Source organism: Indicator indicator, chromosome 4, assembly GCF_027791375.1.
Source record: "Indicator indicator isolate 239-I01 chromosome 4, UM_Iind_1.1, whole genome shotgun sequence".
In the NCBI taxonomy this organism is placed as follows: domain Eukaryota; kingdom Metazoa; phylum Chordata; class Aves; order Piciformes; family Indicatoridae; genus Indicator; species Indicator indicator.
The window spans coordinates 30,707,435-30,730,111 of NC_072013.1; the positions used below are offsets into that span (position 1 = coordinate 30,707,435).

At 40.9% G+C, this 22,677-nt stretch overlaps 1 protein-coding gene across 1 annotated transcript; it reads right to left on the minus strand.

The window, feature by feature from the left end:
* Positions 1-211: 211 nt before the first annotated feature.
* On the minus strand, positions 212-18,907 carry NAA30 (N-alpha-acetyltransferase 30, NatC catalytic subunit). The gene is made up of 4 exons (XM_054400334.1): positions 18,008-18,907; positions 9,960-10,083; positions 7,887-7,942; positions 212-687 (listed from the first exon to the last, which is right to left on the minus strand). The coding sequence occupies exons 1-4, from the start codon at positions 18,905-18,907 to the stop codon at positions 550-552; spliced, it is 1,218 nt and encodes a 405-aa protein (XP_054256309.1). The 3' UTR covers positions 212-549.
* Between the last annotated feature and the right edge of the window lie 3,770 nt (positions 18,908-22,677).

The window sequence follows — 22,677 nt, forward strand, 5'->3', positions numbered from 1 at the left end:
ATACATTTTTTTCATTCACTAATCACTGAGGTACCAATATTTAAGAATGGAAAATTCAATATTGAAAAATAAAACCTAAAATTGAAGCCTTTTTTTTTCCCCCCCCAGAAAACTATGGCAATTTTTGTATGAAATGTTAGTAATATTTATAGAATTTTACAATCTACATTGGCTTTTCTTTTTTTTTTTTTTCCTTTTTTTTTTTCCTGGAACCAAAAGTAATGTTCCACAGACAGGTTCTCTGATAAAATGTTCACTGTGTATGTAATAGAGTCAGTAGACTTGCAAATGAATGAACTTGGCTATCAACTGGCACATCTCTCTGGTACCAAAAGAACTTGGAAGTTTGAAACAATCGGATTTAATTCTCAACAAATGCGCCATGCCAAAGTGCAACAAATATGTGCGACACTCAATGAGACACTGACAGAAAGAGCTGCATGGAAAGTACTAAAGTCCACCCGCAAAGCAATTTTGTACAAATTGCATTGCATGCAAAGGACAACTCTGCGCTGTTGGGATGTCAGTTGCTTGATGTGATGGTTTCTTTTAACGCAGCCACAGTTTAAGACGCAGTGCATCAACTCCATTTAAATAGTATCTGAACAGCCTCTTGTCTCGCACAAAACCAAGGTTTTCATAAAGTTTCAAAGCAGATTTATTTGTGATTTCTGTTTCCAATACAACCTTTAAGGGGAAAGAGGAAAAGAAACATGATGTTAGAAAGCAGTTGCAATTATATGACTACTGAACCAAGTTCAAAGTATTTATTTAAAAGTACACTTAATTAGCAATGAAATAAATTTTTTTCTTGCCCTGACTTACTGAAACGCCACCCTCTCCATGCCTATGTTTAGAAAAAAATAGCAGTTAAACAACAGTTGTAAACAAGTTTTGTTCATATATAGATCTTAGTTCTTTGCAGTAAATAGTATTTCAACTCATTACCTAACATGGTAAAATAAAAACACAACAAACAAGCAAAACCAAACAAAACCCGCACATCCCTCCCAAACACCCTCCACCCCCTTGAAAAACAAAACCAAACCAAACCAAACCCCACAAACTCAAAACCAACAAAAGAAAACTACTCAGGAACAAACACAAAACAGCAAATGAAGTCCCCCAAAAAACCCAACCCCCAACCTCTCAAACAGGTTAGTGTCCAACACATACTTTGAATGAGCAGCTGAACTTTTTCATGTCAGAAGAACTTGGCACATGAGGATTTGTTTAGTCATTTAATATCTTTGACCTCTACTTCAATAGATTTAGACCTAGCTGCAGGTTCCACCACTCTGACTAGCTGTCAGACCCAAAGTTGGCAACAAATCTTTGTGCTCAACACATGTATCCCAAACTGGAATCAGAGTGCAAACCTGGAAGAAAAAGCAGCTTTTTCCATTTTTTTTTACTCCTGCCTTTGTGAGACCCTGATTGCACAAACACCTGTCATCAACAACTCAAACCAAACCAAGTGTAAGATGAGTCTAAATTGAGCACAGCCTCCAAATTGCCTCAGAAGTCTCAAGTACGGGCAAAAAGCTAGAGTGGTGTTAACAAGAATTTAACTACAACCTGCTCAAGTATCTCCCCCAAATTGTTCTTCCCTCTTTTCTCCACAGGCACAGAACAAAGCTCTGCCATAACTGGTAAGCTGTATACCCACACCAAATGAAAAAACTCGTTTTGCCTCTTTACTGTTGCCCAACTCAATTATTTAAGGATGCTGCTATTGAGGACAGATCATGCTTGCGCAAGAGCACAGGCTGAACTGATGAGCTGACTAGACTACATACAGTCCCAGCACAATGTACAGTCACCTATTAGACAAGAGCTGATGGACACTGCAGAAAGACATACAATGAAAAGACAGCCTAAGCAATTTCTGCAGCAAACCAGTCATCACTGCTGGTGTTAAGTCCACTAATGGCTATTTATCTAAACCAGCATTTGATACCCACTCTTTGTAGTTAGAACTACGTACATAAAAATCCCCAAGTCCAAAAAAGGTCATCTACCCCACCTCAAAACCCAGGACTCCCTTATTTTCCAACAGAAAGCAGGAAGCCTGCTTAAAACCCACTCACCCCACCCCCATGCTCAAAACCAGGAACGAAAATCAGCCTGTATTCATAAAGCAGGTTAAGTCAATCCACTTTATGGACTCTCTGGCCCCACTGCCTTCAGGCAGACATTTCCATTCCTCCTCACCTCTTCTGCCAGCTCACTAGGCTTGCTGCTGTGCTACTTCAAAAGGCAATGTAGTAAAAAACCTTTCCTTCCCCTTGTTTTTTTGCAGTGTGAGGAGTGGCTCAGTCAACGTAAAAGAGGGAGGCAGCCAGCAGTTAGACTGGTCACCTTCAGTTAGATTTATAAATGCATTTAATGCATATATTATTCCATTACTCAAGTTTCAAGCCACTCTAACCACATTCCAATGGACAATTGCCTCTACGCTTCTCTGTGTAAAGACACTGAATGCAGTAAATCTGGGGCTAACAAACCAATGATCGACGTAACACTTGGAAGTAGTTAGTCTTCTGAAAAGGAACTGAGTTACACATTAAAATACTGATTGTCAGAGTTCTTAAATTATGGGAGAATCTGTTGTACCTGCACACTTCAGACAACCTAATTCAATTCTTAGTCTTATGGCATGAATTAGAAGTTGAGTATCTCTAGCTGGCATCTCACTACCAAGTGTTGTGACCTGATCAAGTATTCAACATCCTTAACCCATTACAATGGAAAACTATTAATTTATAACAAACTATAGAAGTGCAATAGTTTTCCTGAAGAGTTCCGTGTTCTACACAACTACACACATTGGACTTCTTAATTCAAATTAAAGCAAAGCATTACACCAAAGAGGAAATCTGAGCCATGTAAATCCACAGGGCAGGAGACTATTATTTGAACTCTGAGCTACAAATGGCATTCACTCTCAAGAAAAGTTTAGTAACCTGTCAGCGATATAACAGGTCTGTATTCAGCTGCAAGCTCACACCTTGCAATGCTAGAAGACTTCCAGCACTGCAGACCATTGAATTTAAGGGAGTGGTTAAATGTTGAAATTCAGGTTTGTTGGAATCCCACTACCTGAGTGAATGCTCACCTTGAAAGCAAATGCAAGGGATTTGCTCTGGTATTTTTAAGGAAGACTAACAACAAAAAATAATTCCCTGCTCTCAACATACTGGGCTGATCTCAAAGGGCTAAGGACATTTGCTTCATTTTCTGAAGGATACATCTCTTCCTGTGTGAGGTTTTCAATCTAGCACTAAGCTTTCAATCACTACATTTATTTCTGGTCTCACAGGGTCTATTTTACTGTACACATGTGCCTGTTAAATCCTCTAATAAACACAACCACATCCTCCCCTGGAGACCAGCAAAGGTCTGGTTGGATTTAACACTGTTTTATGCACAAGCTGCAGCATTCTAAAGGCAGTTACTTTTTCATAAACCTAACATTTTTTTCTCAATTATCTAACTTGAACTGGGTTTAGAGGCAAGAAATCTTCTACAGTGAGAGTGGAGTGCAATGTTTTATGCTATTGTTTTCATAAAGCAAAGACAAATAGGTCAAGCTTTCCTGCTTCTTCAGTTCAAATTCTAAACTCAAGTTTAGAAACCAAGTCACAGAATGAATATGGCCAAAACAAATAAGCAATAGGTTGTTATTCTTATTTGTAAGTTTGGAATATCATCAGACTGAAGTTATGCTTGTCCAGTGCTTGTCCAGTTTAAATTTCTTAACTGGTAACAAGTGTTACATTCTGGTACCATCCTTAGCTGATTTGTAGATTAAGAAAAAAAAAATAATCTGTCAATAGCTTGATAATTTCAAAACAGGATTATATAAAAATATATATTTAATTTTTACAAGTGTGGTACTGAATTAAAATGATATATCTACTGATGAGGTCAAATAAAACTCCCACTTGAAGTCAGTCTAAGGTTTCAGTGGAAATTCTCATAAGAAGCTGCAACTCCTTCTCACATTCTGCATTTAACTTATAAAAGCTCTTAGAAGTCCCACTTACTTGAATCTTTCCTTAGTTTCCAGTTACATGGTACGTTATTTCAGTAACACAAAGTGAAAGGATTGACTGTAAGTAATCTGCATGCATTTGTTACAGATGGAAAAGCAACATATGACTGAGGTCGTCCTTTTTAATTGTGATTAAGGAATGTAACAGTCACACAAACTTGTTAAGGAGTAGAGTTTTTGAAGACTGTTTGTCTATAAAAACTAAGTAAATGTAAAACACACAGCCAGACCCCCAGCTTGCTGGGGCTGGAGTTAGCACATACTTCCCTTTTTCACAATGGAAGAAAAATCTTTGGACATGGGAGCAAACTATTCACTTGCACCTGCTTTATTTCTATAGTTTACATTTGCTATGCAACCAGGATGTAAAGTTACATTAAATCATTGTGATCTATTGGAAACTCAGGCCATTATAATCTTGAAAACTTTCAGGTCACTACCCCAAATATTAGAATTCATTAACATCAGATGCCTGAGAAAGTCACCAAGATTTAAAAAAAAAAAAAAAAAAAAAAAATCAAAGATTGCTCAATGTTTGTAATGTTGTATCTGGGCACTCCAGCTCAAAGCACTCTGTCAAGTACTTTCTTCAGGCTTGAAGGTTATTTCTAGTTCAGCCACCCACCCCCAACATCAGATCACTTCCCTTGTTTCTATTCTAATGTAGGCCAATGCCAGCTCCATGGCCAGCTCCTCCCCCCCTCCACACAGATTCCATCCCACTAATTCACTTCTTTACTTACTCCACAGCTTCCTCAAGCCAGGAAACAATCCCTCGCTGGGAGGATATTGCCTCTCAGCTCTGAAGCACAGCACAGAGCACAAACTACCTTCTAGTTACCTGGCTGAGCACAGAAGCTTGCACTGTAAGTCACTTGCTTCCTAGGCCTGGCTTAGTTTATTCCCACTAAATAATTTAAAGGAAAACAAAAAGTGCTTAATCACTAAAACACTGCAACACATTTTGAAATGCCAGCACATCAGTAGTGATTTTTTAAGATTTTCATCGATAGCGGTGTATAAATCTTTTTATTTTTTCAGGACTTCTTGTTGATACCTCCAAAAGTTCCATCTATGGAACTTTGAAAAGTAACACACTGAACAGAACATTTATCACATTATATGCCACAAGCTATTAAAATTAAGTACACTTCCTGCATCTATTTCATAATTAGATTGAAAAGAAGTTTCCAAGCAGCCTTTGGAAATGGTTCAGGACACCCACAGCTGCATGTTCATGTTTTTAATCCTATTCCAAGCAAGTTTCAAAAAAATAACATTTCTTCTGAATTGCAGCTCATCTTCTGTCAAGTCACAGCACCATGCTTCTGATTTTATTAAGGGATGTTGAAAAATATCTTCAGAGCAGCAAAGATGATTAAACTACTTACACATCTCACAAAGACAAATGAGTGTGATGCACTACTTGATGCCTAAAGCTGATCAAACATGAATTAGACAGCCAGAAACCATTCTCCCACTAATTATTGTAAACACTCATGAGGACAAGTGCCTTTGCTCTGTTGGACAGAGCTTTTAATGGGTGACTAGTTGGATTTTTTTCAGGTTCTGGTCGTAACTGAAAGAAAACTCAGCAATCCACCACATGGTACAAGTAACCAACGTCATTATTTCATACCATGTGTATCTGGAATAAGCCTACACTTAGTGGCAAAGAAAAAAAAAAGGGAAAACTTTGGCTCTTTCCTGTAGATAACCTGTACATTAAAAAGAACAATACAAATAAATCAGTGTGAGTCTGCTTCTGCTGACCAGTGCAGAAACACACTCTGCTCATGCTCCACGCTGCCCATGCATAACAAGCATGCATTTCAAAATTCAGTGCCAGGACAAGACTCAGGTGATGCAAAAGCCCTCAAGAAGCAGGGCATAATTAATTCAGAATCATCATCCCATGAACAGTTATACACAGTTTCAAAACTGGAACTGAAACACACCTGCCCCCATCCAGCACACTTGTCAAGGAGCTCAAATTGTAGCACCTTCAATTGAAGGGGGGCAGCAACAGTCTGAAAAATGCTCTCTGCACTTAGACAAAGCATTTATACAGCACCATAGATGAAAATCTGCAACAAGACTTAATGAGGTCTCCCTGCAGGCTACCCTGCTATCCTGATCATACTTATTTATTTTTCACAAAGATATAGAACAGTATGAAGGGCTCTTGGACTAATGTTACAGCGGTAGAAAAAAAGACAGACACAGGAGAGATCATTATGTGTTTTTTCCTGTTAGATACTCCAACTTAGAAGTGAAGTTACACAAGAAGCAGTACATGCACATTCAGAAATCATATTGTAATTACTGCTACTCTGATAGCTTGAGTAGAAATAGACAGTTCTACTACTGACTCTCCAACAGTAGGTAATTCACTTCTCTGCATCTCAGTTCTCCCATTGAAATGTGAACATCATAAGACTATTTCTGAATTTTTAAATATCATGAATACTCCAGCAATTCAAGACCACAGTGGAAAGCAACAGGAAAACAAACAAACAAAACCCCCAAACAAACAACAAAACCCACCACCAATAAACCCCCCCAACCATCAATCAAAAAACCAAAACCCACCCCTACCCCATCCCCCCACAGAACTCCACTAACAAAAACTAACAAACAAAAAATTAATCAACCCACCCTCTAGTTAGTTCAATGTAGTAAAGAGTAAAAAACAGATTAGAGCAAAGTACATTACATACAATGATAGAAGCAAGAAAATAAATAAAGAATTTGAAGAATTACAGAACTATCAGATTGCATGATACAGCCTGAGTACAACACAAATTAGAGAAAAAAAAAAAGAGGGATGAAGGAATCTGAAGGGAAGAATAAGTATCTCAGACACTGAATGAAGTCTGAACATATGCAGAGATGTTGCAAGAGGCACAAAACAACAAGCGGAAAAACAAACAGAGTATGTGCCAGAAATCCTGTGACACTTGCAGTTTTGCATAAGAAGCTTCACCATGCTGCAGCAGGACAATCGAGGGAGCAGTTGAAACAAGATGACAGAGATCAAAGGATCATTAACTATGACACACTGAAATGACAGTGCTCACGTATCAGGAATAAGCTAACAACTGCATTGTGCCAAGGAAATGAAAGTTAAAGAGGCAGATAATCTGATTAAGGAGGATGGATGTAGGAAGAAATCCTTACAAGTTAAACATGACACATAGTTGTTTTATATACACAGAAAAAGCCCCCCAAAAACCCCAACAACCCAAACCCAGCAGGGACTATAAAAGGAAAGATTAATAACATACAAGCCAGAGAATACTTGATTCAGTCACTTTCCTTCCAAGTCTTCCCCGACATGCTAAATCATTAGAGTCCTGTTAGTGCTACGTAGCCCAGCTCTGCACTGTCAGGATGGCCTGATGCCTTGCTGTGATAAAGCCTCACAGCAGTACTGAACAGCACACACTGTTCCAGTATCTCTGTGCTTTCTGAAAGCATGGCAGTATTGCACACAACATGCTGGTACACTGGTCAGTAGCACCTTAAACTAGTCTTTAGGGGAAAGTGTGCCTGAGACAGAAGCTTGAGACAGCTTCACAAAGTGAAACAACAGTGAAACCCTGAAACACTGAATTTGAGCACTTACAAGAAGTTAGAAAACCCTCTCCTATTTGTGCCATATATTTTTTAAGGTTATTTTTCCTTTAATTATAAAAGGAAGAGCTTCTTGCCATACCAGTTTCCACCTAAAAAAGGTCCTGTAGAAGAAAAACCGTGAAATGAATCCACATACAGGAGAATGAAAACCATTTACATTATGAAAAGTTTTTGATTATAAAAATCTTACCTCATCACAATCTCCTTCAACCATAGCATAAATAGCTTTCTTAACCAAGTTTGTACCTGGAATATAGATTTCAGTGTCAGAGTTGCAGTGCAAAAGATAGTAGTTTATATATGACTAATATATGACATGACACCTGAGGAAAGCAGGGAGCAAAGAAAGAACCAAGCAGTTGCAGTCAAGTTGTAGTCCCATGTTTGAACACAATTTGTCCAGTTACCCAGAGACTCAGCTTGAGTGCAAAATTCTTCCAAGACAAAGATATTAGAAACAGGCTTCTAAGTTTAGCATAGTGTTATATGTAGTCTTCCAAGATGTGACTCATTTCTTTTTGTTGCATTTAAAGTCAAAATCCTCTGGCACATACTTGAAGGGCACTCATCTTTCAAGGGAATTTCCTTTTACTAAAACAAATCCTTCTATTAGTAACAGAACTTATGAAACCACTTTTCTTGTGGCTCACTCCCATTTGGATTTGCTAATATCTAATAATAATATGGTTGAAGACCATCCCTTCCCCTCAGTCAAATATTAATTTAATTCTTTATCATTACTTTTGATCTATTTCATAACAGTTCTACAAATGTAATATCCCTACCTGTCTGCAAAATTGGGGTGAAACTGAAAGCTGATTTCAAAGTTACTAGTGGAAAGAACTACTGTTCAATGAAATTGCATAAATCTCACTTCCATACGAAGGCTAAGGAAAAGGGAAAAAAACCCGCAAGGAATCTACAGAACGTTTTAAAGTATTCTCAAAGCTTTAATCAATTAAGATGTTCACTGAACATACAACAAAAGTGTGCTACATTTGAAACAAATCTTCAGATTAACAGCATCCTTTGAGACACAGCACGGGGGCAAACGTAGAAAAAAGTCAACATGCATAAAGCTAAAGTCAGGAAAGCTTTAAATATAAATTCTATTTATATAATTCTAGAATAATGAACTGACTAAAGCAAGGGGAAAATCTTGCAGAGATCTTCATAATAACAGCATTAGTTCTTATCTACTTATGATTCCAAGCACCTGCAATTAAATTATGGCAGGCTCCTTCATGACTCAGCTAAAAGGAAAAGAGAGTGATTTTTCAGTATCCTCTTCCTTCTGCTCCACTACAGAAACTAACAATGAATTGCACTGGAGGAAAAAAAATATATTAAAAAATCCACATACACTTGAATAGTCATGATAATGTGTAATGCTTCAAGTTTTTTGAAGTTTCTGGTTGCCCCCTTTTTTTTTTTTTTCTCCAAGAGGAGAACAAATACAATGGTACCATTCTACAATGTATCACCATATTTTTCCATTGCAAGTAATCTTCTGTCTTTGATCATGAAAGTATGAGCTGTTCAGCATGAATGAGTAGCAAAGCACATTTCTAGGCTTTAAAGCTGATGTCTACATTTTAAGTTAAAAATATTACAATATATAATTTCAGAGTAAAATTTTTCTTTTTTTACAGATAAGTTCCATAAGAAAATATATTTAATTAAGCAACTAGAGTAACTGGTGTTAGAATGGAAGTCCTTTCATCAGGGCAAAAACTGGTTAATGAGGGAGGGTAAAGCCCCTGCCAGGAGTTATTTCTTTTATCACTTAAATTCCCAACAAAACCAGATCTCTGTTTCAGCCATTCAAGTAGCAACACATTACTACTGTTCTTCACTGATTAATACAGTGAGCTACATATATGCATAATTGATAGGAGAAAGCCAGGGGTGAAGTTAACTGAAAAAAAAGATAGACTTGAACACAGAAATACAATGATGAGGATACATATGAAAACATAAAGCAATTCCTACAGTTGTTATTTGACAGTAGTAACCAGGCAGAGAGGGGCTGCTGGCTGCCTTTTTTAGCTTTGGAGTATCCCATCTCACAGGGCGTGTCAGGTTATTTTAACAAAATTTAAAAAGCCATTGGGGAGCTTGTGTGGTCGAGTAAGGTGAGAATGACAGACTGACCACCACAACAGTTCAATTCTGCTTAAGTCTTTCTGATGCCTACAGTCAACCCGACTACAGGACTTCAGTAAGAAATAACAGAACAAAACAAAAGAGAGACTATTCTTACCAATTCCTTTTCTTCTGTATTTGGAATCCACTGCTAACATGGCTATATAACCTCTGCGGAACATCTTTTTGTGCATATCCAGCTTGCAGACGATGGCACCTACACACTCCTCACCTACCATGGCCTTAAAGACAAACATACATGTATGTATTCTCAGTTTGTGTTCTACAGTGCTACCAAAAGTAGTAAACCAGTTCATTTTAAGTGAAATAACCAGATAAAATTTGTTTGCATAAAGCTACATTTTAAAAAATCCAAAACAAACAAAAAAAATCTAAATAAACTTTAAAAACGTCCCCAAAAGTATAAATAAGATTAAATGAGTCTTATTTCTTTATTCTGCTCAAATACAGTTACAAGTCAATTAACAACCAATGAATTGTCCTGGAGAGAACCACATTATTATTCCACAGTCTACAGGCAAGAACATGTGTAATAGAAAAAGGGGAAGAAGACCAGGTTAAGGCATAAATCACCCTTTCACATGAGCTGTCATGAAGGAAAAAGGTCCATTCCTGTTTCACAATAGTCTGAATTTTCACATACAAGGGCTGTGGTGGAAAACATACTTAAAAGTTTTGACTTTTAATGTCAAGGCCACAAAGGATCAGAGAAAAAAAACCGTTGCTGCATCTAATCTTTAGAAATTGTCATTTCCAGTCAAGAACAAACAAAAAAGCACAGTTAATTTCACACATTTTAACTGTTCAGAGATTTCATTTGTTAAGAGCTATGCACTGACAGTTAATTCCAACAGTACTGCCACAAAAAGCATGATCAAGATGTAGTTAGTCTTAAATATTAAGGGAAAACAGCCCCCAAAAGAACCAAACTCCTCCCCAAACACTTATCAAACCAGTGCACAGTTGCACTGTGTTTGCCAAAATGCTACCATGAAATAATATTAGAGAAAGGGTGCAAGAAAAGCTAAGTCATATGTTAACTGAAGGATTAGGCAGTGAGAGAGATTAAAGACATTATAACCTGCAGCAGCAAAACTGAATAATGCTGCAGAATAGGAAAGCATCCAAGAGAAAAATGAATTACTATTCATTCAGGAAAGATTGACAGAGATAAAAAAGAAACTCATAATTGTCTGTATGGGTGTAGAAGTGGATCCACAGACTTTGACAGACCTGTATCTGCAGCAGGGGACTAGCCTTCGGCTCAAGTGTAGGAATTAAACCAGGACTACAGCAGATGATTGGCATAAGCATGTGCCGGCACAGGCGCTGCTGGATCGTCCAAATTTACAGCAGTCAGACACGTCAGATGAAAAGGACTTGCCTGAGCCAGTACTGCCAGGTCTCAGTGCAGCCCACCTGTGAGCCTGTGCTTGCTTCTCTGAAGCTTCCACTGCATACTGTATAGTCTCCAAGTACCTGACCCTTGTAGATGTAGCTGCAGCGTGTAGGCTAAGACTGTCCAGACAGAAGACACATTCATTCAGATCATTCTCCCCCTCAACTCTGCTCTCATGGGATCCCACCTGGAGTACTACAGCCAGTCCTGGTGACCCCAGCATTAAGAAGGGCACTGAACTGCTGAAGTGGGTCCAAAAGAGAGCCATGAAGATCATCAGAGGGCTAGAAGATCTCCTGTATGGGGACAGGCTTCAAGACTTGGGGCTGCTCAGCCTTGAGAAGGCTACAGGGAGACCTCATGGAGGCCTTCCACTACTTGAAGGGGGCCTGTAAGAAGGCTGGAAAGGGATTTTTTACAAGGGCTTGTTGTGATAGGACTAGAGGGAATGGATTGAAGCTTGAAGATGGTATATTTCGGTTGGATATTAGGAAGAAATTCTTTACAGTAAGGGTGGTGAGACACCGAAACAGGTTGCCCAGGGAGGTTGCAGATGCCCTGTCCCTGGAGGTGTTCAAGGCCAGGATGGATGAGGCCTTCAACAACCTGGTCTGGTGGAAGGTGTCCCTGCCCATGGGAGGGGGGTTGGAACTAGATGATTTTTAAGATCCTTTCCAATCCAAACCATTCAATGAATCTATGAATCACATCTCAGGTATAGAAACACCAGGTTTTTTGCCCCAAGAAGAATAATGCCTTCTAGCATCTCTACCTGGATGGTGGGTTATTAATCAAGTTAGCTGTCAACCAGGAGCTACATCAGAGGTGAAATCAAGCAGGTGCAGTTACAAAGCTCTATGACATAGCATTATTCTACCACCATTTCTAATCTAGTTTAACATCATCAGGCAAATATAATTATTGCTAAGTTTTTATTTGGCAGGAAAACACATTATAAGCTGTATCCAAGAACAACCCTGAACAATCTAAACAAGTGGTTTTCAAAACAAGGGAAACTGTAGCATGAACTAAAGGGACTGAAATAGAAAGCCTCTAAGTAGTCTTCCATTTGCTCTTGAAACACAATTTCATAGAAAAGCTGTACTTATTACTAAATACTCTGTATGCAAAGTGTCAGCTCAAGGCAAGCTTTCCATCTTCGCTCAGACCTGAGAAAACGAGGGAGTTAAATAAAGAGTATCATCAGGCAGACTTTTCATAACACTGCTATAATTATGCAGAGTACCTAGATGTAATCTTATACCTCACTAAAATAAGAGGAAAAAAGCACACCACAAACTAGCACGTTGTAGTTCTGCTTTGCCCTGAAGTGAACATGTGTAAATTGATTGTAACAGTCACAAGAACAATTTTTAAGATTTTTTTTTTTTAAATACACTGGTGTTTTTTCCTGTTTAGGGAACTTCTCAGAAAAAGTTATGTTCATGAATCATATATTTAAAATGCTAAGTGAACAGCAAAGAATTTTGTTTCAGTGATCAAAGCAGCAAATACCCACTGGTTTTACCACTGTTGCCAGCGACCTGAATAAAATATGACTTGGTATTGGTTCCCCAAACACTCAAATCTGTTTCTCTGTCTTCAGGCAGGTAAGCCTGCCAGTTAACCTACAACTATTCTACTTACAGTGGGAGTGCTGCATTTCCACCTCAATCTGATGCTTTGTTATTTTTCTTCTGCTTTTTCCTTCTCTCTAACCTTATCTAGAGCTGAAAATAAACTTAAAATATTATGTAAAGATGTGTAATTTAATTCCCTGGAGAACGTTAAACTATGTAAATAAAAACTCCCACCTGACTGAAACAGGGGGAAGAGAGGAGAGAGAAAAAGTAGTTCCCACACAAAACCATTTATGAAAAGACAATCACGGGGCAAGTTTTCTTTTCAGGTTTATGAGATTACTTCTAAACATGTAGCTCCTATAAACAGAATTGAGCCCAAGTTACTGTTATATACCCCATGGGGTACTCTAAGACATACTTCAATCTTAAGTCACTACCAGGATTAACAGATGTGAATTCAAATCCAGTATTTGCATCAACTTTGTTCTTATTCCTAAGTTTAAATGTCTAAACCAAGCTAGATTAATATCTTTGTATTGTAACCATTATTACTAGAAGAGTTACCACAGAAATGTCTGTCAATCAGTAAGAACAGTACTCTACAAATTTAAACAACTGGCATTAATTTCGTTAGCAAAATTGGCATTAAGTCTGTCAGCCACAGTCTAAGTGTGCATTTAATACTCAGATCCTGTGACATTTGTTCCCATTTCAAGATTAAAACAAGCAAATAGCCCCTGAAAGAGAAATATTTTGCGATTCAAATGCAGTAGAACCTGCACTACGGGCAGCACAGTTTCCTTTTTGCACACACACACCAAAATCCATCCCAAAGTATCAAAGCAACAGCTCTGCATGAATCCTTAGGCTTACATCTCGGTATCACGTTACTGAATGCCATTAGGATACATTTGGGCTAATGGTTTTAACCTGAAGTCTGACAGTTCTGTCAGAGCTCTTTGCAATACTGAGCAAATCACCAAGTTGCTCTGTTTCCACTCTGCAAAACTGGACCTGAGTAATTCCATCCTGTGCAAGGGCACTGTCAGAGTAACTGCACTAGCTGTTTTTGTGTATTCAGATGCTGCAACAACTGAAGCTTTCAGAAAGACACTGACAGTGGGAAGCAGCACAGATAGAAGCCTGTATTTGAACCCACGATCACTTCAGAGAGGAAACTGGAATAGAGAGAGTCACAAATTCGGAATGGGTGTTAGAGATTTTTTTGCTATGGCTGCAATGAGGCTAGGAAGACTTCCCAGAGAGTCTCCTAGGTTTTCCAGTTCGTCTTTTATGTCCCAATTTTTCCACAACTGAAAAACAGGGGCAATGTCTTAGAAGTCTTAACTTCAACATAAAATATGCTTAGACTCTTCAATAAAATCCAATTTAAAAAGGGGGCAAAACATTAGTTCAAAATAAGGTCTTAACTGCAGCCATTTAAGATTTACAACATATCAAAAACCACTTACATGGAATTCATAGATTATTTTCAAACTTGTGAAAGTTTAAATTATAAATGCTGTTGCAGCTGGTGGCAAAGTTAAGAACCTAATAAAAGCACAGATTTTCCAGATTTTTCTTAAAAAGCAGCTAAATGTTGCAGGAGAGGTTACACCACTTGGCCAGAACTCAGCTTTTATTATGTCCTCTTATCCAAACTTTGGCACAGAGCAAGGTTTCCTAAGCTCACCTCTCCCACGCTAAAGTATGTTGAAAACTATTCTCTGAAATATTTAGTGCATCAGTTAAAAATGCAAGTTTTAGAACTTGAACACTGTTAAGACTAGAAGCCACAAAAATATTTTAAAAGGTGTCTAGAACTTTGAAAATGCATTTACAATCCATATGAGAACAAAGCTGCAGCGATGCTTAAAAATGTATCAGTCACAGAAAATACACTACTGTCCTCTGTCACTTTTTGACAGAGGAGTGGTTATCATAGGTTGAAAATGGGCTGACAGAGCTCCTGGGAATAAGTAAAAAGCAGGCATTTATAGGGCACCCACACCTAGCACACAGTGCAAACCTGCTCTTCCAAAGACAGTTGCAGTTTGGGGAGGAGAAGGTGCTTACCTTGCAACAGCTCAATCGGATAATGCTGCAGTGTAACACATCAGAACTGATCACTGGGTACTTCCAACTTGCTATGTCTAAAGTCAGGTAAGGCAGTTATACGGATGAATTTGACATGACAGTGAAGAGGTTTTGAGGATTCCTACTACCTCCAGATCCTTTTAAAGTGTGAACTTCCTTATTGATTGTACAGTTAGGAAGTCATTTGATACAGCAAAACCAAGTCAGTGATTACCTAGGGCTAGTCCTGTGCCCTCCCTCCAGCTGTGGATTCTCACCTCTCCTCCTGCAGCAACACCTGTGTCTGTGACACTGCACTAGAAATAGACTTGGAGCTTTAAACCAACAGAAACCTGACCCTAAAACATACACACACATAAACACACTCACTTACAAATACGTGATGGTGGTGGGAGGGCTACCTTAGCTTCCCAAATCAAAAAACACCAAGGCTGGCACAAGCCAGGAAAAGGTAGTTGAACAAAAACGAAAAACAAGTAGCCCTTTGTTTGCACCTGCCATTAGAGCAGTAGTGCACCTTGGGAAGGCCAAAACTCAGCAACGTTCAAACTCGTGAGATAAATCATCATCAGGAATAACATTGATAATGCTCCCAGAAAACAACTCTGTGTTATCAGGTATCCAAAACGAAAAAGATAAAAATGATAATGTTTAAGATAGTTTCCTCCATAAATATCAGCAAGGGACAATTGCTGATCGTTTGTAGAAAACACACATCCCTTCTTCAGTGTAAATGTTGTTAGTGCTTTCTCCTCATGCTGAGAAAGTGAAGGAAGCCCATGACAATGCACTGAAGACAGCTGAGTGTTTGAAAACAGTGAGAAGATTGGAAGATCTTAAAAACAATGATGATAAAATTCAGTAAAAGAATTCACTGAATCACTAAATGTATTTGAAAAAAATATCTGTAAACTGTAGTTTAACCCCTCTCCCTAAGACCAATCAAAATCAAAACAAAACCCAAACCCAGAAGCTGTGAGGCATTAAAGACAAATCATTTTCTGAAGATCAGGCTCTATGCTTTTGTTCACCATCCTAACACACTTCTTGCTAACTGGAATATGCAGTACCTGACTGAAGACAAATATCTTAAAGAGACTTATTAGACAGAATTAGTGCAGGAATCCATTAAACATGGGAAAAATTAAATTTTACAGAAAAGAAGGTCTTCAAAACAATCTCTAAAAAAACCAAACCTTAAAAATACCAAAACCATTCACAAAAACAACCTCAAAACATCAGATTTGGCTCCACATGCTTTACGACTTTCAAATTTTTGAGCTGATAACAACTGTAGCCACATATCCTTCTCTACAGTTTTATGTACTACATACTGTTTCACCCTTTAAAGAACAATGGCAGAAAAAGAGTTCAAGTAAAGTTCTGTTGATTCTTCAAGGCTTTTAAAAAAAAAAGTTGTCACTACAAAATAAGGTTAAGACATTTTCTTGAGTGATATCTTATTTTTTTAATGCACTTATCAGCGGTCATCTGTTTTAGTGCTTTGTCAAACAGCTTGCCATTGCTCTTTTCCTAACAAAATTCCCAAGTTACTTCCTGACAAAAAACATACAAGCAAACAAAAAACCCAAACCCAAAGATTTAAAGTCTAAACAGGCACACTATGATCTAATAGTACCCAACAGTACCTTGGCATTGCCAGCAACATCCTTGATGCTGGGAGCATTGACATTTGTAGTTCACAAGTATTTTTTTCCCGTATGAGGTAAATCAGCCAGGCACACAGTTCAGTGCTCAAAAAACACCATTCTGCTCTGATCAGTATCCTTATAATGGCAAACATAACTTTGCATCAAACAATTTTTCCTCAAACATTTTCGTATCTCTATTTTGTTCCAGAAGGCAATGCTTTGCTCAAATTCCTGTTATTCTGTGTTCCCTCTTTAGGGTTTTAAGAGGCACAGTTCTGAAAATCCTCCTATAAATCACATAAATCCTCCTGTAAGTTATACCAGACCCTAAACTAAGAACATTCAGCAAGTTTAAGGCCAGATGGATTCCATTAGCCTCACCTCCTGTACTCATATCCTATTAAAACCTTACAGAGATACTCCTGAATTGAAGGATGTCTGGGCTCTAACTCACTCCTTTCAGAGAGGTGTCCAGCCTTGATTAAATCATCAAGAGAAGTATCCATCATTTACCTTAGCAGGGAAGTGCCATAGACTCCCATAAACGTTCTGTTGTGCAGATGGAAGATTTCCTATAGGTAAATCAAACACAGCTAAGGAGCCACCATGCACAATATACTCCTCAGGCCAACTTACACTCAGTTGCATCTACCCGTAGAGAGATCACCACCCTAAAAGCATGCTTTTCAACTGAGACACAAGTTCTTCCATAAAACGTGAGAAACATTTAAAAAGACAGGGTGACAGCTGAATTGGTCTGTTCTGTAGTGCAGTAGGAAGCATGTAGAACTTAATACATCGTTAGTACAGCAAGACAATCTGAGCAGCATGAGAACTGCTGTGTGCTGCATATGCTATCACACCTGTAAGAGGCAATGCAGTTGTACTTGTCTTTTTCAAAGTTCACAGATCAAAGAGTCTACAGAAGCTTTCACAGTGTCTCTCCAGGCATCTCTTAACACTCATAGGCTAGCCATGCTGAAGTCTGTTTTAAAACCATTGTGTAAGAACTACTAAGCACTTACAAAGACACTAGTGGACTAAGTGCTTTCTTTTTTAAACACAAAGCTAGGAACTGAGACAGGATGATAAAATTGAGCTACCAAAGGTCACAAAAGTCAATGTCAAAACCAAGATTAGAAGCCTTCGATTCCTGGATCCTAGCCCTGTGCTCAAACCCTTTCCCCACCACTTAAAACATACATGAACAAAGGATTTTCGGGTGTATGCTTTACTTCTACATGCACAGGTCACAAGGGAACTTCAATAGGAAGACAGGTATTTCCAAAACACCTCAGCCTTATTCATGAAAAGATTGTTAGAATAATTTCCACAAATGTCAACCCTTTAATGCTCTCCTCCCCAGCCCCAACCACTCCCAATTCCTCTCTTCCCTGCTCCCTCTGGCACTTACCAAAAAGCAAAGTTGTGGCCAGTTGTGGATAAAATACCTATATGTGTAAATGGAGTAGGGTTCAGACAGATCTTTGGTGATCAGTCTCATGATATCGGGCATCTGCAGCTCTGACTCATATCGGACGTATCGTATCGTTAGGTCCTCCTCGGGCTGAGAGTCCGTTCCCGAGCCTTTCAAACTGCAAGCTGCTTCTAAGGACCTGGAGAGTAGCAGCAGCGACTCCTCCTCCTCCCCTCCTTCATCCCCCTCCTCCTGCTCTTCCTCCTCCAAGCCAGTTCCTCCTGCCAGTCCATTGCGGGCTGCAGTCTTAGCAGCAGTCGTAGTTGTGGCAGCAGGCTGGCTCATGTCCCCTTTCGCTGCCCCTGCTGCTGGGGGAGAAGGAGGAGGAGAGGGTGCAGTCCTTCCCTGGGGAGGGAGGTGGTTGTTAAGGGGGGATGAGCACGGTGTTGTGGTCGGGAGCGATGACTGCTGTTGCTGTCCGGAGCCCATTGTTTTGCTGGCTCGCTTGTTCTCCAGCCCCTCGGGGGCTGCCCCTGCCTCCGAGCTGAGGATCTTGCTCTTGAGGGAGGTTCGCAGGTGCCGCAGCTCGGGGCTGATGAGGCCGTTGAGCTGGTGGTTGTGGTGCGGGGAATGGTGGTGGTAGAGGCGGTGCTGCTGCTGCCCCCCCTTGCCGCCGTCGCTGCTGCCTCCTCCTCGCTGCTGCTCCCATCCGCCGGTGGATCCCTCCTCTTCCTCCTCCTCTTCGGCCTCCTCGTCCTGGGCCCCGGTGCAGGCGGCGGCAGCCGAGGAGGTGGAAGAGGAGGAAGCAGCTCCCCCTCCTCCTCCTCCGGGGAAGGGGGAAAGCGTGTCCCCCTGCGGGGAGAGGACGCTGCTAGGCCCCGGCGGTACCTCGGCCATATCCTACGGGAAAGACCGACACAAACTCACCGAGGAGGAGGGCGTCAGACGAGACGGGAGCGAGGGAGGGGGGGAGGCGGCGGCCTCACGGGCCGCGGTCGAGGAGGAGACGGGGGTGGGGTGGGGGGGGGCGCGAACAAAGGCAGAGACGGTGCCCGGGCCCCGCCTCGCCGCCCCGCCGCCGCCTCTTCCTGCTGCCCCACTCCCCCCGCCGCCACCGCCGGGGCCGTTTCCCGGCCTCTTGCGGGCCCCGGGTGGCCGCCCGCCGCCGCTGCGGCCTCCCCGCCCGCCGCCGCGGCCACTCACCCCCGCGTCTCCTCAGCGCCGCGGCTCCCACTCTCCGCTCATCCAGCGGCCGCCAAGCGCGGCCGCTGCTGCCGTAACCCGCGGCCAAGTTTCCTGTCAGCCCTTACGACACTTCCTCCCTTGGCGGCCGGGCCTAGCGACGGCGGGGCGGGGCAGCCTCACTCTAGGCTCGAGTAGGAGGTGCGGGTGGAATCTGTTCGTCCTCACGCTACCGGACAGATTTAAAGGTCTGTCGGCCTTGGCTCGCAGTGGTCTGCCCTTGTGGGGTGTGCAGGCCCTGCTGGGCAGTCCAGGAAGCTTGGGGGACCCACTCCCGGGACTGCTGGAGGGGTCGTGGCCTACCTGGGTGAGGCCGGCAGTGGGGTTGGGCTCAGGCCTTGGGGCCTGCTCGGTCTGGAGCACCAGCTGGAGCCGAAGCACGCGGTGTCGGTGCTAAAGTTGGTGGATGCAGGGTGTACCAGTAGCGCCAGTAAATACTTTGGCACTACTGTCTTCAAAGGTCTCCCTTTGCTGCCTTCCCTGCTCTCACTCCCATCCCAGGAGATACGCACTGTAGTATTTGGACTTGGTTTTCTTTGATCACCCATACTGAACTGGGTGTGTTCCTTGCCCACATGGACACTGCCAGCAGAGTTTAGTCTAGGGACAGGCACCAGCAATGCTTTGGTGATACTTGGAGATCACAGAGAATGTAGGGCTTGCTGCTTTTCAAAGGAAGTGTGAGGGGGGTTGTTCCTCATCTAGCAAGGCAAAGGCAGGCCTCTGACTGTTGTGCATCTGATAACAGTGGAAACTTGTCAAGGCTGAAAGAAGTAGTCACAAATTATCTCTGCTGTTGTTCTGCATTAAATAATCTCTGTTTTAAGAAGACTCTAATACCACAGGCAAGCAAGCCCTTCAGATGTGAGGGTTTTGTTAACACACAGTCCCTCACAGTGCAAAGAAATAGTGGGTTTGTCCTTTCCTCGTGTGAAAGCACTTCAGGACTGTTGTAAGACATGCTTGTTTTCATTTGCTACAGTTATTTTTCAAGGAAGTTATAGGTCTGTACTTGAAAATACAGCAACTATGTGTCTTAACAAGACTCTTCAATTAGCAAGAAAAGAGACTGTAGGGTTGTAGGCTTCGACTTAGTAACTGAGGGGTTCTGAAGTCAAGAGAAATGTAAAATGTATATTTGAAAATGAGTGAGTTAGAAGGCTCTAATTCAAATTAATTATGGAAATACTTATATTTTTAGAATTAAATGGGTCGCTTTTTCAAGACTCCAGAAAGATTAATGCACATTATATCTTTTCACATTGGCTTTTTGTGTCCCAAAGTTGCTTTGCAGAGCTTTAGACGCTTTTCTATTTGCTCCACAAAGATGTTCAATATACATAATGTTGTTCAAGGGTTTCATGGGTTTTTGTGTGTGTTTTCAGGCCCCAGAGGTCACAACTGCTCTGGCATACTGGCAGTGCTGTTAAGTTCACTGTCTTCAGGTAATTTAAACAGAAAGACAAATAAATGCCAGCATAAGGAGGGCCCACATTCTCTTTTCTTTTGCCAGGTTGTAGCAGTGTGGTTGAGAGCATCTCAGTCACCTGTTATGGTGATACCTGTGTTAGGGAGATGATCCAGCACCAGAAAATGCTGTTTTTTAGAGGGTGAGGATCTTCTAACTTATAATGAAAACACTGTTACCTGCAGGGAGGTTACAGATACTGTGGAAAGAAAAGCCTCTCTTGTGTGCTTTTTGACACACTGGTAAAATTTTGTGTTCCACTTCAAACCTGTTGAATGACTTCCAAACTCAGAAGGTCGTAATTCGGATGTTGATTTTAACAGTTCATTGTCCACAGCTAGGATCCACTGGAGCAAAGGTAGACATAGGAATGCTAGGCCTAAATGTCAACAGAGAGGAAAAGGTGAGTGGGATTCAGCTTGTCCTAAGTTAGATTTCGGAAGCAGGTCAAGGGTGCCATCATCCCATTAAATGAAGGGATCTCAGCATAATTCATTCATCTCAGACAGATACCCATACTGTCCCTCTCCAAATTTAGGTGGAAGGTGTCCTGTGGCCACTCCTGAGATGTTCTCTGAGTGCCACAGTTGTTTTCTTGTGTTTATTATGACATCAGCTGCTTTTTATATGGATGTTTTGAGCCATAAATGGCAGGTTGGTTTTTTTTTTTCCTTTTTTTTAAATTTTGTTTGTTTGTTTGTTTTTTAACAGCTTTAGATACATTTTATTCCTAAGGTTTCCTCTTGCTCCAGCAGCCCTCGGTGCCCTTGCAAACCACATCTGAGGCAGGGATGGGGCTTGAACACAAGCCTCATTGTTTCTAGTTCTTTGTTCTGTAACTCTGTGACCTTAAGTGTTTCTATGAATAATTGTTAAGAAAACACCACAGACTTTGGAAGCTTACTTCTGCTATATATGAAAAGAAAGGGAGCTGTTGATGGCCTTCCTCTTTTCTCCTAAGTATTTAAAGCAAGTCCCTACACGTTGATTTAGTTCCACAGTTGCTCTGCATTAGACCTGAACTCAAGGAAACCTTGATGGAAGATGCACATTTGAACATGCTGTGTTGCTTGTTATTTATAAAGGTGACATCCAGAAATAATGACGTTGGAGGCAGAATATTGAGATGTACTTAATCTGGCCAATAAACATTAGGAGCAGCACAACATTTAACAAAGAAGCATTCTTCTTTTTTTCTCTCAAAGATGGGGAAGCAGGTTGACAGGAGTGTTTGACATGGAAGCAGAATTCCTTCCAACTAAAACATTCTCCATTGTTCTTCACTAGCAACAATGATTCTTTTAAAAAGCTACCCAGCAGGTAACAGTGACCACATTGCTTGAACTCGAGTTTTCTGTTCCACTTGTCCAAGTCAAACAAGATATTTTGAAATCTCATTTTTCAGACTGGCAGGTAAACATTTCTCATCAGCCTTGTCAGCATTATGGCACTGAGAGCTTCCTCTTTCTGGAGCATTTGCATGGTTTGGGTCAGAGACAACTTCCATAGATTCAGAGAATGGTTTGGGTTGGAAGGGACCCTAAAGATCATCTAGCCCCCTGCCATGGGCAGGGACACCTTCCACTAGACCAGGTTGCTCAAGAGTTCATCCAGCCTGGCCTTGAACACCTCTAGGGAGGTGGACATCCACGACCTGCCTGGAACAACCTGTTCCAGTGTCTCACTACCCTTACTGTGAAGAATTTCTTTCTTATATCCAGTATAAATCTACCCTCTCCCAGCATCAATCCATTCCAAATCATCCTAACACAACATGCCCTTGTAAAAAAATCCTCCCCACTTTTCTTGTAAGACCCTTTCAGACAAGAGGTACCAAGCCCCCTTTCATGCTGCAGGTACCAGAACTGAGGTTTGATATAGTGCAGTTAATGGCTCCCCAGCATGACCATGCCTGCTCCACCTTGCATTTGCCTCATCGCCATGGACTTGTGTGGCG

Coding starts and splice junctions, on each gene's coding strand:
- NAA30 (XM_054400334.1), bottom strand. CDS start 18,907: ATGGCCGAGGTACCGCCGGGGCCTAGCAGCGTCCTCTCCCCGCAGGGG. Junction 10,084..18,007: donor GGCCACAACTTTGCTTTTTG/GTAAGTGCCAGA, acceptor TTTGTCTTTAAG/GCCATGGTAGGTGAGGAGTG. Junction 688..7,886: donor TTGAAGGAGATTGTGATGAG/GTAAGATTTTTA, acceptor TTCCCCTTAAAG/GTTGTATTGGAAACAGAAAT.